The sequence below is a fragment of the Pseudophryne corroboree genome, chromosome 1 (assembly GCF_028390025.1).
Source record: "Pseudophryne corroboree isolate aPseCor3 chromosome 1, aPseCor3.hap2, whole genome shotgun sequence".
In the NCBI taxonomy this organism is placed as follows: domain Eukaryota; kingdom Metazoa; phylum Chordata; class Amphibia; order Anura; family Myobatrachidae; genus Pseudophryne; species Pseudophryne corroboree.
In genome coordinates, this window is record NC_086444.1 from 401208050 (window position 1) to 401230826 (window position 22777).

The 22777-nt window shown below is 45.8% G+C and overlaps 1 protein-coding gene across 2 annotated transcripts in view; it reads right to left on the minus strand.

The window, feature by feature from the left end:
• The window catches only part of SGSM1 (small G protein signaling modulator 1), a 446529-nt gene that overhangs the window by 284040 nt on the left and 139712 nt on the right, over nucleotides 1–22777 (minus strand). For both annotated transcript variants that reach the window (XM_063913222.1, XM_063913221.1), the window contains exon 3: nucleotides 17238–17313. In XM_063913222.1, the coding sequence (XP_063769292.1) occupies nucleotides 17238–17313 (76 nt within the window). The remainder of the gene's footprint in view (nucleotides 1–17237; nucleotides 17314–22777) is intronic.

Consider the following 22777-nt stretch of genomic DNA (forward strand, 5'->3'; position numbering starts at 1 on the left):
AATCTATTTCTCGTAGTCCGTAGTGGATGCTGGGCGCCCATCCCTAGTGCGGATTGTCTGCAATACTTGTAAATAGTTATTGTTACACAAATCGGGTTGTTATTGCGAACCATCTATTCAGAGGTTCCATTGTTATCATACTGTTAACCGGGGTTCCTATCACGAGTTATATGGTGTGAGTGGTGTGGCTGGTATGAGTCTTACCCGGGATTCAAAATCCTTCCTTATTGTGTCAGCTCTTCCGGGCACAGTGTCCTAACTGAGGCTTGGAGGAGGGTCATAGGGGGAGGAGCCAGTGCACACCAGATAGTCCTAAAGCTTTCTTTAGATGTGCCCAGTCTCCTGCTGAGCCGTCTATTCCCCATGGTCCTTACGGAGTCCCCAGCATCCACTACGGACTACGAGAAATAGATTTACCGGTGAGTAAAATCTTATTTTTAAAATGGCTAGCTACAACACAGAGAAAGTAAAAGGTAAAACTTTAATTCACTGATGGCCTGATTCAGATGTGGTCGCTATTTAGATATTTATGCAGCTGAGCGATTATCGTCCAACTGGATATGCATCTTAGCTGCAATGTACACGAGCAGTGACTGAGTTGCTATCAAATGCGGTTACGCTTGCAGTGAGGATTTATTCTTAAGTGATTGACAGACTTGGGCCGTTTTGTGGATTGGACCAGGGAATGGCGGCAAAAACGCAGGTGTTGTGATCGTTTTGGTGGCATGTATCTGCTTACATCTGAAAAACATGCACAAAACATGGCGCCAACATCTCAGCACCCTCAGAAATTCTGTGTTACCTTAGGGATACTTAAATGGTCAATTATTGAATGAACTGCGACCAAAGCTGCGTGTTTGTACACTGGCCCTCATTCCGAGTTGTTCGCTCGCAAGCTGCTTTTAGCAGCATTGCACACGCTAAGCCGCCGCCTACTGGGAGTGAATCTTAGCTTATCAAAATTGCGAACGAAAGATTCGCAATATTGCGAAAAGACTTCTCTGTGCAGTTTCTGAGTAGCTCGAGACTTATTCCGCCAGTGCGATCAGTTCAGTGCTTGTCGTTCCTGGTTTGACGTCACAAACACACCCAGCGTTCGCCCAGACACTCCTCCGTTTCTCCAGCCACTCCCGCGTTTTTCCCAGAAACGGTAGCGTTTTTTCAAACACTCCCATAAAACGGCCAGTTTCCGCCCAGAAACACCCACTTCCTGTCAATCACATTACGATCACCAGAACGAAGAAAAAACCTTGTAATGCCGTGAGTAAAATACCTAACTGCATAGCAAATTTACTTGGCGCAGTTCGAACATTGCGCATGCGCAGTTAGCGGATAATCACTGCGATGCGAAGAAAATTACCGAGCGAACAACTCGGAATGACCACCACTGTTGCTTAGATCCGAGAGTCCACCACTTGCCCTCTCAATACATTCCCAGGCGGCTGTAGCATTAACATATTTTCGCACGGCAGGGGAATAAAAAAAATTGCAGTTGTGATTGCATTAGCAACCACATTTGAATCGGGCTCCGTGATCCGGTCATCTAGGACGGTATGAAAATTTTAGGATAGGGAGACAAAGGCCCTTGACAAGTTTGAGAGCCACAACGCTGGAGTTTAGCACTAACAGCCAATTCACATGATAAAATAAAGCAATACAACAAAATTTGTGTAAAAATGAAACATTTATAGAATATAAACAAGAAATTATAGTATCAAATCACACATTTAAACAAAACTCTTCCAGAACAATAAATATACAATTTCTACTCATTTATGTGATTCTACCTTAAATGTTAAAGCAGATATAAATTGTCCACCATTTCAACATTTATTTACGTATTATAAAAGTATACAGTACATTGGTTCTACTAATTTCTTAAAACACAGAATATTAATAAAACTAGGCTTGAACACATCAAGTTTACTGTAGAATGTTACCCAAACGGTTTTAAAGTGGTAATGTGCATTAACACAAACAGAAAGACAATTTAACGAGAATACTGCAGCACCAAAAACATAATCTACCGACCATCAGCAAGAGCATGTATTTTACTGTGTTTTGTCCCAACAGATATCACAAATCCCAAAGTTATACTTTTGGGAGTGCACCCGAAAAGATGAGATGGTTGTTTCATGCTGGGAGCGCCCGTGAACAACACTGAAGTGTGCCTCCTCCTCTAGTGGATCTGAAATGTTTGGCCATGCACAACTCCCCTCCCCTAAAACACCCCTGAACTGCTGGAAACATCAGTCTTAAGACCCCCACACACGGCACGATATACCTGTCGATCTAACAAATTGGTACGATATAGTAGCTATATAGTTCATGTGTGGGCATGATGTCATCCATTACACACACATGTGAGCTCTTCCGCCCGCAGGACTAGATCTTTCTGATGCTGGCAGACGATCCCATGCAGTGCTATGCGTAGGAGGGCCAGTACAGCACGTGGACAGGCACCGGTTCGCCTAGTGTTCACTCTAGGTGTCTTTCACAGGGCGCTGCGCCCTGCCCCTTTTTTAGACACCTGAATGCCGCCCTGCCCATTTGTGTGCGCCCTCCCGCCCCGCACTTTGCTGCCCGCCGGACCCCGCCAAGCCACCGGACACATTACTGCAGTAATCCAGTGTGCTTAATCACAGTCACACTGTCTCCCTGCATGAGAGACAGAGACCTCCGCGGCCCGCCCCGTCTGTACCGCCCCATCTGTCCCGCCCACCTCGTCCGTCCTTAGTTGTCAGCCGCCGCATCTCCCCTCCTCTGCGAGAGACAGGAGGGCTGGGTTTGCCTCTCCCGCCGAGGCAAACCCAGCCCTCCCTCCTCTCTGTGTGCATGGCCAGACACCCGCGGGCAGCCCCCATCTCCCACCAGCCAGTGCCACTGGCCAGCGTACCCATCTACCGGAGTGTGACCCTCAGCTGCCAGAGTGTGAGTAAGTAGATACACACAAAGTAATGAACATGTATTTTAATGCATTGCCATATCCTGCCCCCACCCCCTGCATGTGACCCCATTTACCCCCAGCCTTTGTGTGTGGCACACTTTACCCCCCTCACCCTGGTTTGTGCGCCCCCCCCCCCCCCCCGTGTGTGTGACACCTTGTGCCCTCCTGCCCCCCCCAACCCCCTGTGTGTGGCCCCACTACTCCTTGTCTTATGTGTGTGCGGAACCATCTACCCCCCCCCCCCCCCTCCTCCTCCAATGTGTCTCAGTGCTTTCTACCTGGTGCAATGTTTCTCGGTGCTCTCTACCTGGTGCAATGTTTCTCGGTGCTCTCTACCTGGTGCAATGTTTCTCGGTGCTCTCTACCTGGTGCAATGTTTCTCGGTGCTCTCTACCTGGTGCAATGTTTCTCGGTGCTCTCTACCTGGTGCAATGTTTCTCGGTGCTCTCTACCTGGTGCAATGTTTCTCGGTGCTCTCTACCTGGTGCAATGTTTCTCGGTGCTCTCTACCTGGTGCAATGTTTCTCAGTGCTCTCTACCTGGTGCAATGTTTCTCAGTGCTCTCTACCTGGTGCAATGTTTCTCAGTGCTCTCTACCTGGTGCAATGTTTCTCGGTGCTCTCTACCTGGTGCAATGTTTCTCAGTGCTCTCTACCTGGTGCAATGTTTCTCGGTGCTCTCTACCTGGTGCAGTGTGTCTCAGTGCTCTCTACCTGGTGCAGTGTGTCTCAGTGCTCTCTACCTGGTGCAGTGTGTCTCAGTGCTCTCTACCTGGTGCAGTGTGTCTCAGTGCTCTCTACCTGGTGCAGTGTGTCTCAGTGCTCTCTACCTGGCGCAATGTGTATAACGTGCTCTGCCTGGCGCAAAGTGTAGAATGTGCTCTGCCTGGCGCAATATGTATAACGTGCTCTACCTGTCGCAGTGTGTATAGGAGGTTCTACCTGGTGCAGTGTGTATTAGCTGCACTATTGTGTGGTGTAATGTGAATTGCCACTATTATGTGGCCATGCCCCTAACCCCACGAAAAACAACGCCCCTAAATTTTCGCCTTTGGCGCGCACTGCCCATTCTTTATCATGTGGGAATGGGAGGACCAAGCATTATAGTATGTACCTAATTTTGCCCTTCTAATTGAAAAATGTGCCCTCCCGAACGAAAAATGTGCCCTCCCGAATGAAAAATGTGCCCTACCCGTGATCAGCACCCTGCCCTAAAAAATTCCTAGAGTGAACACTATCGCCCCAAGTATGGGGACCGCCCGTATGTCGGCCCTCTTATGCTCCTTTTGCATCAGCCGCACACATCACTCCGTGTGTGACCGGCTTTATGCTGGGTACATGCCAGAACGACTGGCAAACAAAGTCATTAAAGATTTCCCTTGAACTCCTCGGCAGTTCCCAGGCAGTCCTTGACAAACGACATAGGGGGTAATTCAGAGTTTATCACAGCAGCTAATTTGTTAGCAGTTGGGCAAAACCATGTGCAGAGAGAGTTAGATTTGGGTGGGGTGTGTTCAAAGTGAAATCTAAACTGCAGTGTAAAAACAAAGCAGCCAATATTTACCATGCACAGAAACAAAATAACCCACCCAAATCTAACGCTCTCTACAAATGTTATATCTGCCCCCCCCCCCTGCAGTGCACATGGTTTTGCCTAACTGCTAACAGAGTTGTTGCTACGATCAGGTTTGAATTAGGCCCATAGTGCACTACACAAAAGATAGATCTTACAGCTCTTGCAAAAGATCTAGGATGGCCACATCCAGGAGCATGCTGTCGTTAACAATAGCTTCAGTTCTTCCCTGCAGCAAGGAAGATCTAGAGATACGACAAACGACTCGCGGGACCGCGCATCGGTTAGTTATCGTTAGTGAAAGGTACACAATTTGTGCTTTTACTAACGATATATTGATCTGATGTATCAAAATCATGCACTCGTGCCTGGTGTGTACCCAGATTTAGTTCCACATGGCACCTGCTCACCTTCATGAGACACAACTCTCCGAAGTCCTTGAGTCTCCAAACTGCTGGGATACAGAACCAAAAGTGCATGCTCTATTTGGCAACTACCTCTTCTTGAGTACACATTAGTGACTAGGCGAGGAAAGTCTGACCAGGCATGATTCCTGATTGGCAATTGCAATCTATTTAAAAGGGGCTTACTCAGATTTTTATCGGTTCAAGTTAGTTGTATTTCGGATGCTGAATTTTTGCTATTTTCTGCTTTGATTCTTGCCTAAATCCTTGACTTCTTTTGTATCATGTCAGCCCAGACTTGTGCTCTGCTCCTAACTGTCGCTCCTCGCTACCTGCCCCCAACCGTCTTTCTAGTAAGACCTTGCCTTATGACCTCTCATTCTGCCTGATTCATATAAAAAAGGATCTGCGGCCCATGTTGCTTAGTACCAATGTGCAGTACGGCTCCTGCACTATCAGAAGCAGAATGGCTGCAGAGGTCAGTTGACTGACAGTCTGCAGCCATTTGAGGTTTTTTGGGGAGTGCAGAGGTCAGGAACTCTGTCTTCAAACTGAGATTTCCTGGCCTCTTTGTAGGTGCTGCGGTGGTCGGCTTGCATGAACCCATGGGTCACACAGCTGTCTGATGGTGTCATAAGTGATCCGATGCTACATCCTAGGACACAGCTCTGGATCACAAATGCATGTAAGAGGCGTCTACTTATACCAGACGCCTCCTGCTGCATTACCATACCTGTACATTGCAGCATTGCACACTCCCACCACATCTGAATCAGGCCCACTGTCTTTTTTTTTTTTTTTTTTTGCAAATCGTTTTAACGAATATTTTACAGATACTTTAGATTCATAAAGGAAGATGACATAAAATAAATTCTCCTCATCACACACAAAGGGCCATATTCAATTAGCAGTGATAACGGACTTTTCACGTGAAAAGTACGGTTTTCGGGTGAAAAACCGGACTTTTCACGTGAAATGCAATTACAGCCTATTCAATTATCCTGGAAAATGTATCGGTGATCATGTTTTCACTAATTTCACTTCACCTTCTCTGAAGCAGGTGAAAAGTTGGGAAAAGTCACTATTTTAAGGTAAAAAATTTTGGATATGGTACAGAACTCCTGGGACACCCCCCTTTATGACTAATTAGGCACGTTGAAGTTTTTAATTATTTTTAATTGGCCAATAATGACGTCATTTTCGGGGTGAAAAAGTAAAAAGTGATGGAAATTGGGGTTCAAGGTATGGGACAGGTATATTGGGGTGCTTTATGAGTGGGACAGGTGTTTTTTAGGCTTGCAGATGGGAGTAATCGGTCTGTTTCCACTTTTTTTTAAAGTACCCTAAAATGACCCAAATATATACTTATACCCATTTTCATGTACCCCAAATTTAATGAGAGCATTTATTTTGCTCAAAAAAACTTGCTTTCTATCATTTTTTTGCATTTAAAAAAAAATGCATATAACCGCCATTTCACACAATTTAAGTCCCCAAAAACTCTCTAATATGATTTCTAACACACTTCTCTTCTGTTTTCCTATGTTAGTTTAGCATTTTTTGGGGTACAGGCTGATTTCCCCATTTTCACCTGAACTTTTCACTGCAAGAATTTTCACGTGAAACCCGGTCGGAATTGAATAGGTCGAAAAATGGAGCGTTTTCGCGGCAATTTTCGGCCGATTACCGCGAAAAAATTTCGGGCGAAAAATTGCCGCGAATTTGCGGATAATTGAATATCCCCCAAAATCTGATACGTTGTATCAAAATTTTAGGTCACGGTAAACAGTAGATTTTGGAAAAACGCAGGCATGTCCATGCTTTTGCAGGGAAGGGTCCTGAAGTGGCTGAAGTGATCGCAGCGGCTGAGTAAGTCCTCGGCTGCGCAGAGACTGCACAAAATCTGTTTGTACAGCTCTGCTACACATGCGATCGCACACTTGCATGGCAAAAATACACCCCCTCCCCGTAGGCGTTGACTATCCAATTGCAGGGCTGCAAAAATCAGGTCTGAATTAGCCCCCTGGATAGAACCATAGTAGGAAAGAAAGGAAAGAAAAGTTAAGTAGTAAAAGGAGGGGGAGAGGACAGAACAAAAAGAGAGCTTTGCAACGCCAGGATAAAAATCATTTGTACGATTTAGGATAAAGGAAAATAAAGGGGGAGCTAGCAATGTCTTTTTGTACAGTAGCAGTGAAATTCTGATTATTAGATGACAGGAAGGAAATAAGATTGTCCATAATAAAATAATGGTCTATCCTAGCACACCATTCAGACATGGAGGGGACAACATTGGACATCCAGTGCCCCGGGATCACTGCTTTAGAGGAACTGAGAATGTGGTAGAGAAGTGTTTTTTTGAATTGGGATTGAGGGCATTTTAGTAGGTTAAGCAGCCAAAAACTAGGGCATGAAGGGAGGTCCTCCCCAAAAATAAGACTGGCCATCTCTATTACTTTCTGGCAGTATGGTTTAAGCAGGGGACATTCCCACCAGATATGCAAGGGAGTTTCCACCATCTACTTGCATCTCCAGGAAGTGTTTGGGACCCCTGGGTACATTTTAGCCAGCAGACTAGGGCAGTGGTACCATCTTGTCAGTACTTTATAGTGCGTTTCCATCATCATTATATTCAAAGATGAAAACTTAAAATTTCAGTCCAGTCATCATCCCCTATCAAGCCATTCAGATCAGCCTCCCAATAGCCAACAAATTTGGGTTTGGTATGAAAGGCAAGTTTAATTAAAAATGTATAAATGGTTGAGAGGGAATGACGTGGATAAGATTGGGAGAGGCACATGTTCTCAAAAGGGGTAGTCGAATGCAAGGTAGTTCCAGGAAGGCTTAAGCTAGATAAGAAATGCTTGATCTGCAGATACATCCAGATTTCTTTATTAAGTGGATCCCAGGTAGATTGAATTGCTGGGAAGCTCAGAATGCCCGTAGAGTCCAAAAGTTGATCTATCCTATAAATACCTCTAAGGCACCACCAATAAAATGAGGAGTCCGGGAACCCAGGGGGGAAATCCGGGTTTCTGTATAAAGGCATAAAAGGTGAGGGGATGGACGAAAGAAGGAGTAGGGAACGTAAACGATGCCAACACCTAAGCATTGGATTTACTAATTGGTGGGTAACGGAAGGTAGCATCAAAAGCCAAGGAAGGCTAAGGGCTAAAGAGGGGAGTGTAATTCAATCTCTACTCAATGGCCTTCATTCCGGGTTGATCACTAGCTGCTTTTGTTCGCAGCGCAGCGATCAGGCAAAAAAAACGCAATTCTGCGCACTGCGCACGCGCGACGTACTTTCACAAAAGCTGATGCAGTTTTACACAAGCTCTAGCGATGCTTTTCAGTCACACTGCTGGCCGCAGAGTGATTGACAGGAAGTGGGTGTTTCTGGATGGTAACTGACCGTTTGAGGAGTGTGAAAAAACGCAGGCGTGCCAGATAAAAAAGCAGGAGTGGCTGGAAAAACGTAGGCGTGGCTGGGAGAACGCAGGGCGTGTTTGTGACGTCAAAACAGGAACTAAATAGTCTGAAGTGTTTTTTTTTGTAACAGTGCTGCTATCCTTTCGTTCGCACTTCTGCTAAGCTAAGATACACTCCCAGAGGGCGGCGGCTTAGCATTTGCACGGCTGCTAAAAGCAGCTAGCGAGCGAACAACTCGGAATGAGGGCCAATGCTTCCTCTCAAGCGCACAACTCCTTTCCATCATCCTAGTGATAAGGAACACATAATGATAGGAAAGGAAGTGGGGCAGTTGAAGACCACCTTGATGCTTCCTTCTAAATAATATTTCATGTTTAAATCTGGGTTTACACCCTGCCCAGATGTAGTCCCTAATTTTCCTTTGGAGCACGGTAAACCAGGCGTGAGGGATCACGATAGCCAAGGTCTGGTGGAGATAAGAGTAGTCTAGGTAAAATGTTCATTTTAACAACTCCAATACGTCCTACCCAAGATATTCTCTTGGCACCCCAGGCAGAAAGATCAGATTGAAGTTTAGCCAACAAAGGAGGAAAATTTGAAGTAAATGTTTGAGAAATGTCTCTGTTCAAGATAACCCCTAAATATTTAAGCTGCGTGGGTTGCCATGAAAAAGGAGATATGGATTGGAGCACGCTCAGGCTTGTCTGGTCAAGAGTAAGATTCAAAGCCACAGATTTAGATAAATTAACCTTAAAGTTGGATAGCACTCCAAAGTGTCTAAATTCTGAAAGAAGATTTGGAAATCGACGTTAGAGGTTTGGAGATTACCGCTAATAGGTCATCAGCGAACAAAGCAAGTTTATATTCTGTCTCCCCAACTCTCAACCCTTGTATATTCGCATTTTGTCGAATGGCCCTCACCAGGGCTTCCATACATAATACAAAGATCAAAGGCGATAGAGGACATCCCTGACGAGTGCCATTCGAAATCGGAAACTGTTCCGAACGGTCACCATTTATGCGCATAGGGTGAGCATACAAGGCATGGATCCTCTATAAACCACTTGTTTCAGATCCAAATGTTCCAGCACCCCTGTGATGAAGTCCAAATCAACCCTGTCAAATGCTTTCTCTGCATCTGTGGAAAACAGGATCAACGGGGGCTAAATTTGGAGGATAAATGGATCAAATCCAAAACTTTGGTAGTGTTGTCCCTGGCCTCACGACCAGGGACAAAATCCACCTGGTCAGTATGGATTAAATATGGGAGTAGTTGCTTTATACAGTTAGCAATCAATTTAGCAAACAGCTTCAAGTCTATGTTTAACAGGGAGATGGGTCTGTAACTGGTACCATGGCCGGGTCTTTGGCCTCCTTCAGAATGACAGAGATGTATGCAAGTAGGGATTGGGAAGAAAAGGGAGAGTCTTCCGAGATCTGAGTAAACGCTCGCAATAACATAGGGGCAAGTATGCCTCCGAATAATTTATAATAAGCTATCGAATACCAATCTGGCAGGCCCACTGTCTTATGCATGTACAAAAAATAAGATTTTACTTACCGATAAATCTATTTCTCGTAGTCCGTAGTGGATGCTGGGACTCCGTCAGGACCATGGGGAATAGCGGCTCCGCAGGAGACAGGGCACAAAATTTAAAAGTTTGACCACTAGGTGGTGTGTACTGGCTCCTCCCCCTATGACCCTCCTCCAAGCCTCAGTTAGGATACTGTGCCCGGACGAGCGTACACAATAAGGAAGGATTTTGAATCCCGGGTAAGACTCATACCAGCCACACCAATCACACCGTACAACTTGTGATCTGAACCCAGTTAACAGTATGACAAACGTAGGAGCCTCTGAACAGACGGCTCACAACAATAACAACCCGATTTTTTTGTAACAATAACTATGTACAAGTATTGCAGACAATCCGCACTTGGGATGGGCGCCCAGCATCCACTACGGACTACGAGAAATAGATTTATCGGTAAGTAAAATCTTATTTTCTCTGACGTCCTAGTGGATGCTGGGACTCCGTCAGGACCATGGGGATTATACCAAAGCTCCCAAACGGGCGGGAGAGTGCGGATGACTCTGCAGCACCGAATGAGAGAACTCCAGGTCCTCCTTAGCCAGGGTATCAAATTTGTAGAATTTTACAAACGTGTTCTCCCCTGACCACGTAGCTGCTCGGCAGAGTTGTAATGCCGAGACCCCTCGGGCAGCCGCCCAAGATGAGCCCACCTTCCTTGTGGAATGGGCCGTGACAGATTTAGGCTGTGGCAGGCCTGCCACAGAATGTGCAAGTTCAATTGTGCTACAAATCCAACGAGCAATCGTCTGCTTAGAAGCAGGAGCACCCAGCTTGTTGGGTGCATACAGTATAAACAGCGAGTCAGATTTTCTGACTCCAGCCGTCCTTGAAATATATATTTTCAATGCTCTGACAACGTCCAGCAACTTGGAATCCTCCAAATCGCTAGTAGCCGCAGGCACCACAATAGGCTGGTTCAGGTGAAACGCTGAAACCACCTTAGGCAGAAAGTGAGGACGCGTCCGCAGTTCTGCCCTGTCCGAATGGAAAATCAGATATGGGCTTTTATACGATAAAGCCGCCAATTCTGACACTCTCCTGGCTGAAGCCAGGGCCAGTAGCATGGTTACTTTCCATGTAAGATATTTCAAATCCACCGATTTGAGTGGCTCAAACCAATGGGATTTGAGAAAATCCAAAACTACATTAAGATCCCACGGTGCCACTGGGGGCACAACCGGGGGCTGTATATGTAGTACTCCTTTTACAAAAGTCTGGACTTCAGGAACTGAAGCCAATTCTTTCTGGAAGAAAATCGACAGGGCCGAAATTTGAACCTTAATGGACCCTAATTTGAGGCCCATAGACAATCCTGTTTGCAGGAAATGTAGGAATCGACCCAGTTGAAATTCCTCCGTCGGGGCCTTCCTGGCCTCACACCACGCAACATATTTTCTCCAAATGCGGTGATAATGTTGTGCAGTCACCTCCTTCCTGGCTTACCAGGGTAGGGATGACCTCTTCCGGAATGCCTTTTTCCCTTAGGATTCGGCGTTCAACCGCCATGCCGTCAAACGCAGCCGCGGTAAGTCTTGGAATAGACACGGTCCCTGCTGAAGCAGGTCCCGTCTTAGAGGTAGAGGCCACGGATCTTCCGTGAGCATCTCCTGAAGTTCCGGGTACCAAGTTCTTCTTGGCCAATCCGGAGCCACGAGTATCGTTCTTACTCCCCTTTGCCGTATAATTCTCAGTACTTTTGGTATGAGAGGCAGAGGAGGAAACACATACACTGACTGGTACACCCATGGTGTTACCAGAGCTTCTACAGCTATTGCCTGAGGGTCTCTTGACCTGGCGCAATACCTGTCCAGTTTTTTGTTGAGGCGGGACGCCATCATATCCACCATTGGTCTTTCCCAATGGACCGCAATCATGTGGAAGACTTCTGGATGAAGTCCCCACTCTCCCGGGTGCAGATCGTGTCTGCTGAGGAAGTCTGCTTCCCAGTTGTCCACTCCCGGGATAAACACAGCTGACAGTGCTAACACATGATTTTCTGCCCAGCGGAGAATCCTTGCAGCTTCTGCCATTGCCCTCCTGCTTCTTGTGCCGCCCTGTCTGTTTACGTGGGCGACTGCCGTGATGTTGTCCGACTGAATCAACACCGGCTGACCCTGAAGCAGAGGTTTTGCCAGGCTTAGAGCATTGTAGATTGCTCTTAGCTCCAGTATATTTATGTGAAGAGACGTCTCCAGGCTTGAAGATCGTCCAAGTAAGGGATAATTAAGACGCCTTCTCTTCGAAGAAGGATCATCATTTCGGCCATTACCTTGGTAAAGACCCGGGGTGCCGTGGACAATCCAAACGGCAGCGTCTGAAACTGATAATGACAGTTTTGGACCACGAACCTGAGGTACACTTGGTGTGAAGGACAAATTGGAACATGAAGGTAAGCATCCTTGATGTCCAAGGACACCATAAAATCCCCTTCTTCCAGATTCGCTATCACTGCTCTGAGTGACTCCATCTTGAACTTGAATTTTTGTATGTACAGGTTCAGAGATTTTAGATTTAGAATCGGTCTTACCGAGCCGTCCGGCTTCGGTACCACAAATAGCGTGGAGTAATACCCCTGTCCCTGTTGTAGGAGGGGTACCTTGACTATCACCTGCTGAGAATACAGCTTGTGAATGGCCTCCAATACCGTCGCCCTGTCGGAGGGAGACGTTGGCAAAGCAGACTTTAGGAAACGGCGAGGAGGGGACTTCTCGAATTCCAACCTGTAACCCTGAGATACTACCTGCAGGATCCAGGTGTCCACCTGCGAGTGAGCCCACTGTGCGCTGAAATGTTTGAGGCGACCCCCCACCGCCCCTGAGTCTGCTTGTAAGGTCCCAGCGTCATGCTGACGCCTTTGTAGAAGCCGGGGAGGGCTTCTGCTCCTGGGAAGGAGCTGCTTGTTGCAGTCTCTTACCCTTTCCTTTGCCTCGGGGCAAATAGGAATGTCCTTTTGCTCGTTTGTTCTTATAGGAACGAAAGGACTGCAGCTGAAAAGCCTGCGGCTTTTTCTGCTGGGAGGTGACCTGGGGTAAAAAAGGTGGATTTTCCGGCCGTTGCCGTGGCCACCAGATCCGATAGACCGACCCCAAATAATTCCTCCCCCTTATACGGCAATACTTCCATATGTCGTTTGGAATCCGCATCACCTGACCACTGGCGCGTCCATAAACTTCTTCTGGCAGATATGGACATCGCACTTACTCTTGATGCCAGAGTGCAAATATCTCTCTGTGCATCTCGCATATAAAGAAATGCATCCTTTAACTGCTCTATAGTCAGTAAAATACTGTCCCTATCCAGGGTATCAATATTTTCAGACAGTGACTCCGACCAAGCCACGCCAGCACTGCACATCCAGGCTGAGGCGATTGCTGGTCTCAGTATAACACCCGTATGTGTGTATATACTTTTTAATGTATTCTCCAGCCTCCTATCAGCTGGATCCTTGAGGGCGGCCGTATCAGGAGACGGTAACGCCACTTGCTTTGATAAGCGTGTGAGCGCCTTATCCACCCTAGGAGGTGTTTCCCAGCGCGCCCTAACCTCTGGCGGGAAAGGGTATAATGCCAATAACTTCTTTGAAATTAGCAGTTTTCTATCTGGGGTAACCCACGCTTCATCACACACTTCATTCAGTTCCTCTGATTCAGGAAAAACTATCGGTAGTTTTTTCACACCCCACATAATACCCCTTTTTGTGGTACTTGCAGTATCAGAGATATGCAAAGCCTCCTTCATTGCCGTGATCATATAACGTGTGGCCCTACTGGAAAATACGTTTGTTTCTTCACCGTCGACACTGGATTCAGTGTCAGTGTCTGTGTCGACCGACTGAGGTAAAGGGCGTTTTACAGCCCCTGACGGTGTCTGAGACGCCTGGACAGGTACTAACTGGTTTGCCGGCTGTCTCATGTCGTCAACCGACTTTTGTAGCGTGCTGACACTATCTCGTAATTCCATAAACAAAGCCATCCATTCTGGTGTCGACTCCCTAGGGGGTGACATCACCATTACAGGCAATTGCTCCGCCTCCACGCCAACATCGTCCTCATACATGTCGACACACACGTACCGACACACAGCAGACACACAGGGAATGCTCTGATAGAAGACAGGACCCCACTAGCCCTTTGGGGAGACAGAGGGAGAGTTTGCCAGCACACACCCAAGCGCTATAAATATATATAGGGACAACCTTAATAAGTGTGTTCCCTTTATAGCAGCTCAAATATCATAAATATCGCCAATAAGTGCCCCCCCTCTCTGTTTTTACCCTGTTTCTGTAGTGCAGTGCAGGGGAGAGTCCTGGGAGCCTTCCTCGCAGCGGAGCTGGGCAGGAAAATGGCGCTGTGTGCTGAGGAGAATAGGCCCCGCCCCCTTTTCGGCGGGCTTCTTCTCCCGGTTTTTTTGGAACCTGGCAGGGGTTAAATACATCCATATAGCCCCAGGGGCTATATGTGATATATTTTAGCCAGAATAGGTATATTACATTGCTGCCCAGGGCGCCCCCCCCAGCGCCCTGCACCCTCAGTGACCGCTGGTGTGAAGTGTGCGGAGAGCAATGGCGCACAGCTGCAGTGCTGTGCGCTACCTCATGAAGACTGAGACGTCTTCTGCCGCCGGTTTCTGGACCTCTTCTCTATTCGGCATCTGCAAGGGGGTCGGCGGCGCGGCTCCGGTGACCCATCCAGGCTGTACCTGTGATCGTCCCTCTGGAGCTAGTGTCCAGTAGCCTAAGAAGCAAATCCATCCTGCACGCAGGTGAGTTCACTTCTTCTCCCCTAAGTCCCTCGTTGCAGTGAGCCTGTTGCCAGCAGGACTCACTGAAAATAAAAAACCTAACAAACTTTTTCTAAGCAGCTCTTTAGGAGAGCCACCTAGATTGCACCCTGCTCGGACGGGCACAAAAACCTAACTGAGGCTTGGAGGAGGGTCATAGGGGGAGGAGCCAGTACACACCACCTAGTGGTCAAACTTTTAAATTTTGTGCCCTGTCTCCTGCGGAGCCGCTATTCCCCATGGTCCTGACGGAGTCCCAGCATCCACTAGGACGTCAGAGAAATTATTGATTTTTTTTTTTTTAAACTGCACTACAGACAAAAGTCTTTTGGTGAATAATTTATTTCTACACTATGTAATAAACACCTACAGCTGCAAACCTGTTACTCCTTGAGGCAAGATTATCACTGAGCTTATACCATTATGAAGGAAAAAAGTCTGCTACAGGTAAAAAGAATGAATAGATTGGTTGGTGGTATTCACAGAAAGAGTTCTGAGTAGATGAATGTTACGCACTAAAAGTCCATTGACTAAACAAAAACAGAACAAGAGAGCTTGTGTTGTGCGGTTTACCTGTGTACAATGTATTGGGAGTGGCTGGATTTTGGAACTCATTGTTGAAGGTAGAGTAATTACTAACTGCAGGAATAGGTTCCTATATATTATAGTTTGTAAATGTGTGTTGTAACACTGGAAACACAACATAACTTTAGATCGATTTTCATCAAATTGAAATCAATAAAAATCGAACTTTAGTAAATATACCCCCATGAGTACCAAGTGTATTATGGACTATGTGATACAGTCACACAGTAATGCTGGTCGGGGATCAGTGGGTTATTAGAGTATAGAAATTACAGGTACATGTCTATGTGAGCAGGCATAGAGAAGAACATTTCTACATTGAAAATCAATCTAGTTGCTGCCTTCAAAATAAATTATAGGTGTGGAAGCCTGGTTGGGGAAAACCAATATGGAAGATACTGTCATTGTCAGTAGGGGATGAGTGCATAAATTAAAGTTTACGTGTGATATAGGTGTTTCTTTTGCAAATGTTTCTCAGATGCAATTAACAGGATTTACATACAGATTCAAACTGGGGGAAGGACAGGTCTAGGGGTAGGGTTTATTGTTGTGTTGTCAACAGAAATAGAGATGTCAGGTACAGTAGGTAACATCAGTTGGCTGGTGGGAATATTATGAACTTAATGTCTGAAATATTGATATTGACATGGCGATAGGACATCCAGTATGGAATGGCAAAAAAATGTAAAAAAAAAATTCAGGAGAGGAGCAATCACAGCATGCAAGAAAGATAGAAAGATTATACATTAGCAAAGATGAGTTGGAATATAAGAAGAGTAAATAATCTGTGCGAATAGATGAAGAAAAGATGAAAGGCAGGGAAAGAATTGGATGAGCCGGGTGGAAGCTGCCGTGAGGTCGGGCGGCTGAGTGACATCCTGCTGCAGCGCTACTGTAGCGCTGATCTCCCTGTATGCCCGCCGGCTGTCCCCCGCTGGTCTCCCCCCCTTCTCCTCCTCTGTGTCCCATCTAAATTCGACTTGAAAAAGTCGAATTAAGATGCGATTGAATAGGGGTTGTCGGATCCATTCCGACAAATACATGTCGGAATGGATCCGACTTTAATTGAATATACCCCTAAGTATCCTTGGTAAACTTTGTTGGTTTCAAACCGCTTTATTAGCTGATGCTTAGTAAATCTAGCTCATGTGGATTTTTGCATAACCCAGCTAAAAAAAGACATTCACAATCCAACCACCATTATTTCCAGTTAATTCAGCACTGCCGTGATCCATTTGCATTAGAAATACCCATTTGTTTTTAAAAGTTGAATACGGATGTTTATATTTAATTGAACTAAGTTATTACATTAATATTGAATTTGAGAATCTATGTATATTTTACATAGCAAATTCAACTTATTATTTATTGGTAACACTGTCCAGACGCAGTGTTGTGTATGTTTTATTAATGAAAGTACTATATAGTGTATGAATTGTGTACTGTTACTTTAAAATGTATTGCGGACACTGTCAGACAACATCGGTGAGAACCAGTTGCATAAATTACTGTTTTGTGCTAGAGTCAATGTGACACATGTACCATTGTTCACTACTGGTGACTACTGGTAAAGCTGGCACATAGTTCTAAATGAAACATTTATAGATGAAGCAGTATGTTTTCCATGGAATCAGATAGGGGTCAACTCAATTAGGAGCAAGTGGAACAAAATGCTGTCGCAAAAGGGTAGAAATGCAGTCAATGGCACCTCATCTCGCCCTGGACTTGTGGATTTTTGTATGAATCCCTAAGGGGCTGCAAACAAAATTCTGCAAGTCCAAGGCTACAGGAAGTGCAACAAATGGTTGCACTTAGTTGCGACGCAAGCAGACTTGTGATTAATTGAATTGACCCCACAGTTTTAAATATACTGTTATATTATAGAAATATATATTAAATATATTATAGCGTTAAATATAAACTTACCACAAAAAGAGATGATATGGCTGCTGTCTTCGTGGACAAATTTTCTGGTAACAGCTTCTTCCATGATTTGTTTTACCTACAAACAGCACAAAAGAAAAGTTACTGCAATAGTATGCAAACTAACGATTGTTCCAGATTATTTCCTTTCTCTATAATCATCCTTCATAGGGGGGAATTTAATTGTTCCGGATAATTTTTCGCACAGTAAAAACTGAACTTTTTTGGGGGTAATGTTTTTACTGTGCACACATTACCCATTTTTGAGTGAAAACACACAGGATCCCGGGATAAGATCCCAGATCTATATGTTTTCGCATTCTCGGCCACCAAAAAGGGTCAGTTATCGGAGATGTTGTTTCTCCTCCCTTTGGGCAGGTGAAACAAAATCCTTGATAATGCCGGCTATAATTTGAAAAGAGTGGAGTCCCCTCTTGCATATGTGTATGCCTCCATGTGTACAGGTGCAATTATGGGCTTGATAGGGAACATAGTGCCCTCCGATCCATGTACAGAAAATGTTTGTTTTCCGCAGTGCAGATTAATACTGACTGGCGATCACAGTTGATCACCTGCCAAATGCTACTGGGAAGCACATAATTTAAGGAGGACTGCCCCGTTTCGTTTGTGGTTTCAGGTGCAATTATGGGTGTGATAGAGACTGCTCCCATGGCTGCCTGATAATCCCCACTGCAGTTTAGTCCCAGTGGAAAGCAGGTAGGTGGTATTTGTTTTTTCATGGGACACTTTGCTGCAGATGCAGATATGATATGTCCAACACAGCTAAAGCGTTAAAGTGAATATTTTGCAGAACAGCGTGGTACAAAAATAGGATTTTAATACCTACCGGTAAATCCTTTTCTCTTAGTCCGTAGAGGATGCTGGGGACTCCAAAAGGACCATGGGGTATAGACGGGATCCGCAGGAGACATGGGCACACTATAAGACTTTGAATGGGTGTGAACTGGCTCCTCCCTCTATGCCCCTCCTCCAGACCTCAGTTAGAAAACTGTGCCCAGGGAGACGGACATTTCGAGGAAAGAATTTATTGTTTAAACACGGTGAGTGTTATACCAGCTCACACCTCGGACATGCCGCAGAACGTGGCATTCAATAGAACACCAGCTGACGGCATGGAAAAACATACAGCAATATGCTGATCAAAATGTAACACAACCTGTGCGTAAACACGACCAATAATTACATACCGCATGCCATGGCATGAATAACAGCAGCAACAGACTTGACTGAAAAGAAACACCACTTGAGTGTAACCAGAACCAATAGCTGCAGATATAGTATGCACTGGGACGGGCGCCCAGCATCCTCTATGGACTAAGAGAAAAGGATTTACCGGTAGGTATTAAAATCCTATTTTCTCATACGTCCTAGAGGATGCTGTGGACTCCAAAAGGACCATGGGGTCTATACTAAAGCTGCAGACCGGGCGGGAGAGTGCGGACGACTCTGCAGCACCGATTGAGCAAACATGAGGTCCTCATCAGCCAGGGTATCAAACTTGTAGAACTTATCAGAAGTGTTTGAACCCAACCAAGTAGCCGCTCGGCAAAGTTGAACCGCCGAGACTCCTCGGGCATCTGCCCCAAGAAGAGCACACCGACCTGGTAGAATGGGCCTTCCCCGACTTCGGCACCGGCAATTCAGCCGTAGAATAAGCATGCCGAATCGTATCACAGATCCAGCGTGAAACAGACTGCTTAGAAGCAGGGGCCCCACTATTGTTGGGAGCATACAGGATAAACAGAGCGACTGTTTTTCCAATCTGAGCCGTTCTGGCGACAAATATTCAAAACTCTGACTACATCGAGAGACTTCGAATCAGCCAAGGCTTCAGTAGCCACAGGCACCACAATAGGTTGGTTCATGTGAAAAGCAGAAACCACTTTTGGCAGAAATTGTTGCCGAGTTCTCAATTCCGCTCTATCTACATGGAAGATCCAATAGTGGCTCTTGTGAGACAAAGCCGCTAATTCAGACACCCGCCTTGCGGACACCAAGGCCAATAGCATGACCACTTTCCAAGTGAGAAATTTTAACTCAACCTCATAAAAGGTTCCAAGCAGTGTGACATAAGAAACTGCAACACCACGTTAAGGTCCCATGGCGCCACTGGGGGCACAAATGGAGGTTGGATGTGCAGCACTCCTTTCACGAAAGTCTGAACTTCTGGAAGGGTGGCCAATTCCTTTTGAAAGAAAATTGAAAAGGCCGAAATCTGCACTTTAATGGAGCCTAGCTTTAGGCCTGCATCCACACCTGCTTGCAAAAAATGGAGAAACCACCCAGCTGAAATTCTTCCGTAGGAGCCTTCTTGGATACACACCAAGACACATACTTCCTTCAAATACGGAGGCAAAGCTACGCCATTACTCCTTTCCTAGCCTGAAGCAATGTGGGAATGACTTCCCCGGAAATGCCCTTTCGGGCTAGGATATGGCGTTCAAACGCCATGCCGTCAAACACAGCTGCGGTAAGCCTTGATACACGCCCAGTCCTTGCTGTAACAGGTCCTCTCGTAGAGGAAGAGGCCAGGGATCTTTTATGAGTAAGTCTTGAAGATCTGGATACCAAGCCCACTTTGGCTAGACCAGAACAATGAGGATCGCCTGAACCATTATTTTTCTTAAGTTTATCACCTTCGGAAAGAGTGAAAGAGGAGGGAACACATAGACCGACTGAAAACACTCAAGGTGTCACGAGAGCGTCCACCGCTATTGCTTGAGTGTCCCTCGACCCGGAACAATATCCCTGAAGTCTCATTTTGAGGCGAGACGCCAGCATATCCAATCGAGGAATTCGCCAGAGACTTGTCACTTCTGTGAAAACTTCTTGATGAAGACCCCACTCTCCTGGATGGAGATCGTGTCTGCTGAGGAAGTCTATTTCTCTGTTGTCTTCACCCGGAACGACGACCTCTAATAGAGCGTTTACATGCCTTTTCGCTCCTCGGGAACTTTTTTGCTTTGCACCTCGTTCTGCCCTAGCGGCTTACTTGCGCCACTGCTGTTTAGTCGACAGAAATAAGACGGGCAGAACACGAAGAAGATGTTCCGTTGTAAATAGCGTCTAATCGAAGAATGCTTATTGCAGACAAGCTTCCCGGCTTGATCCTTTCCCCCTGGAAAGACTGCTCCCCAGCCTCGGAGACTTGTATCCATGGACACCAGGATCTAATCCTGAATCCCGAACTTTCGTCCCTCTAGGAGGTGAGAACTGAGAAGCCACTACAGGAGATATATCCTGGTCCTGGAAAATAGGATTATTCTCCGATGCATGTGCAGGTAAGGCCCCGACCACCTGGTCCCGCAAAACAACTCTGGCATTTGACCGCTCACTGAATGGCCTCGTAGGCCGCAACCATCTTCTGCATCAACGGAACGTATTGACGGGTTTACCCTGTTGCAAATCTGATCCGACTCTGGATCATCAGATCTCTTTCCGCAGGAAAAAAGAAACTCTTAACAGATCAGTATCTAATCTTATTCCCAACTCCAACCTCTACGTCGGAGGGATCAACAACAATTTTTTTGTGTTTAAGAACTGTCAGAGAGAAACAACGAATTGTACCACTTGTTTCTTGACCTCGCCTTAGTCAGGAGAGCGTCCCAGTACAGGATAATAATGGTCCTTACTATAGAAGGAAAACCATCATACTGCTATCACTCCAGTGAAATGGCAATGACAATCCTGAATAGCAAAACTAGGTAAGCTTAATGCGGATGACCGCATTTAAACCCTCTTTCTACTTCTACAGGATGGAGATCCGGGCCTTGAGAGATTCCATCTTGTAGTTCATTTTCTTGAGTAGAAATATTTTATGGAATTCTTCTGACCGAGCTGTCCTGGTTCAGAAGCACGAAAAAGCTTGAATAACAGCTTTTTTTTTTTTTTTGTGACAGGGACAGCAGGACAATGTCCTGATTCTGACCCAACACTTGTAAGGCGTCGCATACTACCTCTTCCGAGGAGAATCGGTAAGATCAATTTGGAAATTCAGTGAGGGGAATCATTTGGACAACTCGAGTATGTCCCCCCTTGGACTTTATTCTTAACTCACTGTGTCAAGTCCATTCTAGGACTGACTGAAGAGTATTAGTCGAGTTCCCTCCGGTGTGGGCTCCAGCAAGACCGACCCAGCAACCAGCTGAGGATGTGGTAGACATAGGACGATATCAGGTTCTGTGCATTTGAAAAGGCTGCTTACCTTTCCACCTCCCTCTCCCTACAAAGAGGGGGAATAACAACGGTATCCAACCGGTCAAAATGACTGCATCCCACAACAAATGCGTCACCAACCGTCGTGATGGAACATAGCCCAAGAAGGTAGACTTACCAGTGGTATCTGCAGAGATCAACTTAACCAAGTCATCCCCAAACCAGATTATCCCTGCATAGGGAAGATACCCCCGTTTTTCTCGGAGTCAGCCCATACCTCTTGTAGTCGCATGGCAGCAAGCTGCAATGTACTAGATAAGACCCAAGGAATATCCCATTTCTCCCCAGGGTAATTATATCGGCTAACAAGGTAATCGACCATCTCTGAATACAAGCACTCCCCCATGCGTATGTAATGCAAATATCATCAGAGCATATAATTAAAATATCACTTAGCTTCCTGTATGCGATACATTGTGACAGGGCCCCGTGCAGACCAGGGATTGACTTTAACTTTATCCTATCCACGGCGGGAAAAGAATAAACGCTCGGACTCCTCGTGAGGATTCGAGACCATCTTGTCACGGCTGACCTAGAGCTTCATCAACAGAGCAACCAGCACATGAGAAGGAATAGCTTTACTTCAGCATTCATAATAAACTGTAATATCAATGTACACATTTAAATACACATATAGCTATATATACACATCTCATATATATATATATATATATATATATATATATATATAAAATATCTGTCAGGAACATCAGGGTCCCTAGTGACATTAATGTGTATGAACATGTACTGGATGCCAATGTTGCGGATATAATCAGGAAACATTATGGCCGACATAGAACACAGTATTCGTGTCGACAACGGGGAGTATTAACTGGGCAAAATAACATCTTTGTGACCCCGAGGGGTCTGAGGGAAACATATACCTAAGTTCACTAGGACGCCCCCATAAATACTATTGTACTCGAGCTACAGCTCAATGCAAACGTACCATATATATATAAATAATAAGAATTTACTTACCAATAATTCTATTTCTCGTAGTCCGTAGTGGATGCTGGGGACTCCGTAAGGACCATGGGGAAAAGCGGCTCCGCAGGAGACTGGGCACAAAAGTAAAGCTTTAGAACTACCTGGTGTGCACTGGCTCCTCCCCCTATGACCCTCCTCCAAGCCTCAGTTAGGATACTGTGCCCGGACGAGCTGACACAATAAGGAAGGATTTTGAATCCCGGGTAAGACTCATACCAGCCACACCAATCACACCGTACAACTCGTGATCTAAACCCAGTTAACAGCATGATAACAGAGGAGCCTCTAGAAAAGATGGCTCACTACAGCAATAACCC